This window comes from Priapulus caudatus, unplaced genomic scaffold (genome assembly GCF_000485595.1).
Source record: "Priapulus caudatus unplaced genomic scaffold, Priapulus_caudatus-5.0.1 Scaffold185, whole genome shotgun sequence".
Taxonomy (NCBI): Eukaryota; Metazoa; Priapulida; class Priapulimorpha; order Priapulimorphida; family Priapulidae; genus Priapulus; species Priapulus caudatus.
In genome coordinates this window covers 222981-230418 of record NW_014577246.1, presented here as the reverse complement: position 1 = coordinate 230418, position 7438 = coordinate 222981, and the positions used below count along the sequence as shown (strand labels likewise).

The 7438-nt window shown below is 39.9% G+C and overlaps 1 protein-coding gene across 11 annotated transcripts in view; it reads left to right on the top strand.

The window, feature by feature from the left end:
* Positions 1-2789: 2789 nt before the first annotated feature.
* LOC106806908 (probable phospholipid-transporting ATPase IF) overlaps positions 2790-7438 on the top strand; it is a 40388-nt gene continuing 35739 nt past the window's right edge. For all 11 annotated transcript variants that reach the window (XR_001393598.1, XR_001393599.1, XR_001393600.1 and 8 more), the window contains exons 1-6: positions 2790-3036; positions 4449-4571; positions 5667-5756; positions 6238-6321; positions 6787-6894; positions 7071-7199. Coding sequence is in view for 8 of the 11 variants with exons in the window: in XM_014809061.1 (XP_014664547.1) it covers positions 2812-3036; positions 4449-4571; positions 5667-5756; positions 6238-6321; positions 6787-6894; positions 7071-7199 (759 nt within the window). In the remaining 3 variants the exon portion in view is untranslated. The remainder of the gene's footprint in view (positions 3037-4448; positions 4572-5666; positions 5757-6237; positions 6322-6786; positions 6895-7070; positions 7200-7438) is intronic.

The following is a 7438-nucleotide window of genomic DNA, read 5'->3' as shown; positions in this document are numbered from 1 at the left end:
CTCTCTCTCTCTCTCTCTCTCTCTCTCTCTCTCTCTCTCTCTCTCTCTCTCTCTCTCTCTCTCTCTCTCTCGCTCACTTTTCTTTCTCTCCCTCTCTCATTCCCTCCCACCATCCCTCCCTCCCTCTCTCTCCTCACGTCTCCTCCTCTCTCTCTCTCTCTTTCTCTCAAACCCCGTCTCTCTTCCTCTTCCTCTTCCGCTTCCTCTTTCTCTGCCTCTGCCTCTTCCTCTTCATCTTCCTTTTCCTATTTCTCTTCCTCTTCCTTTCCTGACCCTTCTCTTCACTCTCTCTCTCTCTCTTTCCTTGCTTCCTTCTTCTCTACTTCTTTCTCTCACGCCCTCCCTTTCTGGATTTTCTCAATCCTCCACACACCCCTTGCTCACTCTTACTCCATCAATTTTCCTCTGCTGTAGTCACTCTTCGTTTTCTTTTCTCTCGTCAAGTACACTGTTATCACAGTAAGTTCCCTCTAACGGAATCAGACTAAACCTGTTGATCACAATGATCAGTGAACCTGTATTATATCATGAACTGTATATATATTATATAATATATATATCATTTCTATGCAGTTCAGTAGGGTTTATGCATGTGATAATGTATTTACTCGTTGCTATGATTATTTGTAACAAACTGTCGTGTTTTATAGTTTATATGAAATGGAAATAAAATGAAATAAAACAGAAATTTTACTGGAGGCATAGCGGACACGAGCGGACAACACACGCATGCGCCCGCGCGCGCGCACACGCAAACACACGTACGGTTGGTACATCGTGTGAGTTTTGAGCGAGCTTTGAGCGAGATTTTTAGGTGGAAATGAATAAAAAACAGAGACCATACACTGCGAGTTCGCGGCTAAAGAGATTTCCGGATAACGGATTGCCGGATAAAGGAGGTCGGGCTGTATATATATAGATATAGATATAGATATACATACAGTGTTTCCCCAGTTGCCAAAAAGGTCTGTGAGATGGTAAATCAGCACCGCAGGTGCTCGCTCAGCCAGGGGGGCGGGTGAATGCCCCCACCCCCCTGAAAATTTTTGAAAAAATGGTGCAATTGGGTGCATTGGTCCAAGACAGGCTATGAGGTCACAGACAGGAATTGATCAAGAGAACATACAGTACACTTGCATACACAATTAATACACATGATACGTTGATGACAATATCATCACGCCTTGAAACATAAAGAATAAGTCTGCAAATCAAGACTGTCACCTAACAGCTATGTGACGCACGATATGTAAAGAGATATTAGTAAGTAAACACACCTGATTACGCGCGGCACATGAGTTCGCAGCAATACAGCCATATATGCTGATAAAAATATCTTTGAGTTTTACTTTTTGTACATAAATTTGGCTACGTCCTCCTAGGGTTTGGACCATGGCACCCCAGCGTGCAGCGATGTGATGGTTGGGAGCCCCTAATTTACATAGTGCAGTATTACACTTGGGGGGGGGGTGTAATACTAATATTATTAATATATCACCTAGCCTCCAGAAAAACACGTGTTGGCATGTGATAATAAGTCCGCATTCTGTGGGGTTTTTTGTGGGTAGCTCAGTAGTGTTTACGTTTTGCTTTTATTCGTAAGTCGGGATATGGCAAGCTTACATTAGTATTGGCATTACCTCCTGCAGTGTTGAATATACGTGACACTGAAATGACACGTAAAAAACGACTGATCTCGAGCACGTGGGCTTTATAGATGTTTTTTTATAGAAATAACCCGTGAGTTGACTGTGACAAATTTGCTGTCAGACTGGCATGGACATTTCTTATGTCCGTGCAAATACTTGCTCTGTGTAGTATGTACAATGCTGTCTGTGTCTCAGTGTGTGTCACCAAAAAACTACTATGGTTAGTCGCAGCTAGAATAGATAGGACTAGACTTGCTCTTAGACAAGATTCTTGTCATGTCTATTTTTGGTGTGATACGTACGTTGAGATTAGATTCTTTGCACAGTTGTGAGTGACCTGTGGAACAGACATTCACAGTTTACTTCCATGCTTTCTCTCTGATTACATATCATCAAGTGTGTGATAATAAATAAGTTGGCCTCTAATGTCACACACTTCTGATAACACCTGCGCCATGCATTGAAGTTTTTCCACTTGTCCTTATTTAAAGGGGTACACATAAAGGTATGCATTTTAGTAATTAGCAATTAGCACTACACTAGCTAATTGCTGGTCTACAATTAACTTTCTGTTTGGTTGTAGTGCAGAGCGGTGGGGTACATTTAAATCTATACATTTTAGCAATTAACAATTAGCACTACGGTAGCTGATTAATTACTGGTCTGCATTGAGATTTTCTTTCGGTTGTGCTGCAGAGCGGTGGGGTACATTTAAAGGTATGCATTTTAGCAATTAGCAGTACACTAGCTGCTTGCTGGTCTACAATTCACTTTCTGTTCGGATGTGCTGCAGAGCGGTGGTGGGGTACATTTAAAAGGTGTGCAATTTTGCAATTAGCACTACGGTATCTGGTTAGTTGCTGGTCTGCAGTGAACTTTCTGTTCAGTTGTGGCACAGAGTGGTGGGGTACATTTGTCATTTTTAAAAGGTATGCATTTTAATAATGAGCAATTAGCACTACGGTAGCTGATTGCTGGTCTGCAGTTAACTTTCTGTTCAGTTGTGGCACAAAGCGGTGGGGTACATTTGTCATTTAAAGGTATGCATTTTAATAATTAACAATTAGCACTACAGTAGCTGATTGCTGATTAATTGCTTGTCTGCATTGAGATTTCTGTTCGGTTGTTGGTGCAGAGAGGTGGAGTACTCCATGGTCGCAGCATGGACGAGCCCGACACGGCAATCTCAACAAACAGCCAGCAGGCGAGGAAGAGAGATGGCTCTGCAAAGTCATCGCACGACATTCAGCGGCAGACCAGTGACCTTGATCGGCAGCGCAGCATCCGATCCAAGATCCTCGAGGAGCATCAGGATGTGCCTTACGGAGAGGACGTGCGCAATCAGACGTTCATTAGCCGCTGGCTAACCGAGTCCAACATAGCCAAGGTAAAGCACCCAAACACGTTCACTAAATCGAAATGTAAGGGGGGTACTCCCCTTTTGGGGGGTGTAGGTGTGCTCCACCTAAATGGGGAAATTTATGGGCAAAAAGATGGCTCGACAGCGAAAACATCGGGCAAAAAGGTGGCTTGACATTGAGAATATGGGGCAAAAAGATGGCTCAATAGTAAAAACATTGGCAAAAAGATGGCAAGGGAAAAATTTAGGGGGCAAAGAGATGGCAAGGAAAACGAAAAATATGGGGCAATAATGCAGCGCATGTATATATATATTATCAAGAGTAGATAATAACAATTGTTATATTATCTACTCTTGATATTACATACGTCACTATGCAGAGTACCTCAGCCGGGGGGGGGGGGCGTCATGCTGGGGCCAGGTAGCTCGTGTGTAGGCATGCGTGTGTCCGTGCGTGCACTTTATGTGAGTGCTGTTATTTAGAAATTACTGCATGAATAATTTAATAGGGCATTATGTACTCTACATATTGAAGTACCGGTAAGGAATTTTAATATCGGATGTAAAATGTATGTTTTCTATATGAATAAGTAATCAGGTTGTTGTCTATCAAATAGATCTTACTCTACTAATTACTCGCCAGTAAAGTATGTTACATACATGTATATTACTATTAGTTGAGACATATTGATTATATAGTATGTGCAGATTATAAAAGTACCACAGCACTGTGTACTATTATGTCGCACTACATACAGTGTACATACGTGGATAGTGTGCATACTATCAAGAGCGTATAAAGAACTTAGAAGGCGAATACCCTTCTTTATACGCTCTTGATACTATTCTGTCACACCAGCAGAGATGCCAACCACTACGATTTATCCGTATTTTATACAAATTTCTATTCCTTTTCCAGTTTGTATCAAACTACGAATTTCACTGTGATCGAAATTTTTTTTTTTTTGTCAATTTATTGTCATTTTTTACCCTCAGAATGCAGGAAATTGCATCTCAGAATCAAAGAATTGAATCAAAATTAAAAAAGAATCAAAACTACAGATTGCTTCAAATATGTGTTGGCATCGCTGCACCAGCGATTGTGTTCATACGTGGGTAGTGTGGGTACTATCCTGTCACACCAGAGCCTGTGTTCATACTTGGGTAGTGTGCATACTATCCTGTGATGCCACAGACTGTTTTCATACGTGGGTATATAGTGTTCACTCTCCTGTCACACCACACAATGTGTACATACGTGGGTGGTGTACATACTATCCTGTGATGCCACAGTGTTAATGTGTGGATAGTATGCATGCTGTCCTGTGACCACAGAGCGTGTGTATGTGTGACTTTGTACTATCCTGTGATACCACAGTAAACGTATTGCATGAGATGCTCTGTGCATGTACTAAACATACATTTTTTGTTATAATCAGGCCTTCCAGGGAAAGCCAACACCAGTTTCTAGGACTCTGTTGGTGGGCAACTGCATTCCACCATCCACCGAAGATGACATTTGCGATCAGAAGTTTCCTAACAACAGGATTATATCATCTAAGGTATACCTATACTCTCAGACATCTGTTATAACTGTAACTTAGTGGTAGAGATATTTCACTTTGTGAAATCTGCTTTAATTTGCACGAAAGTAACGTTATATAAAGTTCTGGCTAGAAGCAAACAAAGAACAAACAAACCAACTAATTAAAATCTCAAACAAATGCAACAAATTTGATATTGCAAGAAAACTGCATTCATCAAATGAGTATTAAGAGATCAGTTGTTACTCGTGGCCACTGAAGTTTTACGGTTGCTTCTGCCTTTGCGCGTCTGTCAACAATTTCTGACACTATACATAAAAGTTGCTTAGATGTTAGAGTGAAACTTCCTAATACATGCTTCAGGGGCGTGCTGCTGTTGGCAGCTGCTGGGTGTGAAATGTCTACCTGACTGATAAATATATACTGTGTGTTCTGTCGATCAATAGGTCACATTCCCTTGTGTGCAATAGGGACCTCCAATCTATAATTTATACCCAGCTGCTAAATTCTACTGAGACTAATGGTAGTAGAAATGGCAATATATTGTTAGATGTTGCAAGCGTTCATATCATTAATAGAATCGTACTGATTCAGAGAGTATATTGCTGTTTGTATGCCACAGATAGATAGATAGCGGTATAACAGATATTGCTTGCGGTATCACATTCGTATGAAGTCGACGTGCGCATATTCATTGAAGGCTCCAATCTACATTTTTAGCAGTAATGCACCCAGCAATGTCAACACAACTGTATTTGTGTATATATTAATTATCTGTAATGTAGATTTATTATACCACCCCCTAGTGGAAGGTTATCATATTCATATTCATATTCATATTCATATTCATATTCATATTCATATTCATATTCATATTCATATTCATATTCATTCATAAACATATTCATATTCATATTCATATTCATATTCATATTCATATTCATATTCATATTCATATTCATATTCATTGTGTAAGTCATTTTATCTATCTAACAAAATTGTTTAATTCTGGAATTTGTATTTAAGTTCACATTTTGGAAAACTAATGATGTATATTGTTCTTTATGTATTATTTCTTATTGTTGTGTGATTAAACATGTTCTGTTATTGCAGTACACAGCATGGAATTTTATTCCAAAAAATCTGTTTGAACAGTTCCGACGAATTGCCAACTTCTACTTTCTATGCATCGGTATTATCCAGGTGTGTAGTATATAGTTCCTTATTTAGTTCCTATGACATGCCAGCCCCTCATTTGATTCCCACGAACCATGCCCATTGTTTTGGTATTTTATAGTACACTCGCTATGTATCGAACGGAGATTTACACACTAGCATATGCTTAACCCTGCTGCAAATATGCGATCGGTTTCAGATGTAACATGCTGTTTTTTGATGCTAAACAAGTGACTGTGATGATCGTAAGGGCTCTACGAGAGTTGTAGTTGCATCTATTTGACATGTACATCATCATGACTGGGTCGAAGCAGTGCAAGATGTAAAGGGATATGACACTCATGACAATTTCTACATCTTAATGTGTTGCTCCTGCTTTACATGCTAGAGCTTTTACAGTACACTGGGAATGATAATGATTCTGCATTGTTACCAGACTATCGGAGTCTCCTTGCACGTTCCTATATGCTTCTGGTATTAACGTGTGGCACACTTTACCTTCCTGTAGTTGTTTCTGGAGGATACTCCAGTAAGTCCAGCTACCAGTATACTGCCACTTATCTTCGTCGTCTCGGTTACTGCTGTGAAGCAGGTGAGCAATGTATAGAAGCGCTGTAGCATATAGCATCGAAACTTACTCAGATAGCAGTTTAATAATATATACTTAAGAGAATCATTAGGTTGCCATACATTAGAATGGCTCCGTGCCTTTGGTTATCAATGAATCATTTTCGTAAAGATCTTGCTGTCGATCAAAGTTACATCATGTTTTCTTGCACATTTGTATTCCGTAGTATTGGGTAAACTTCTTGCTTTTGGCGAACATGGCCGGCATTAGTGTAGAATAACAAGTATTTATCTGTCATCACTACAGCATAAGAAGAATTACGTGTCTTGCATAACACGTGTTAAATATCATATGGCAAATGTGAATTCATGAATATAGAAATGTGTAGGTGTATACTATAATTTATGCACTTACTATTGTAATATACCCTAAAATTCTTGGGTGGGTGGAGTATCCCTTTAAGTGTTTTGCATGTTCACTTGTTCACAGGGCTACGAGGATTACCTGCGGCACAGAGCAGACGATGATGTCAATAACAGGCCGGCATTTATCGCGCGTGACGGCAAACTCGTAGAAGTTAGATCTCAGGATATTACTGTGAGATATCAATCTAATATAGTGTTTTTAATCTAGCTTGTAGAAGTTAGATGTCAGGATATTACTGTAAGATATCAATCTAATCTAGTGTTTTTAATCTAGCTTGTAGAAGTTAGATCTCAGGATATCCAGACACCCATGCACTTGTGCCAACATTCCTTCTTCCTTGATTGCAGGTGGGTGACTTGGTGTATGTGACAAACAATGAAGGTTTTCCATGTGATCTCGTCATGTTGTCATCGTCGGACGAGGAAGGACAATGCTATATCACAACTGCCAACCTCGACGGAGAAACCAACCTAAAGGTCAGCGTTGCGATATGTAATCATCACCGTGGTGATATTAGGCACGTCATGATGTTTTGACGAGATGTAACATGTTTCAGCATTGAATTCTTACGTTGACGTGCTATGGCAATGAAATCATATATCGAAGGTTCCTCGACCTTTATCGCGTGTGTGTACATTTTCTGTTTGGTTTATGGTGGTAATTTAGCCTGGGTTTTAGAATGCAAGTTGAAGGTTCGCACGCTATGATTGATTTT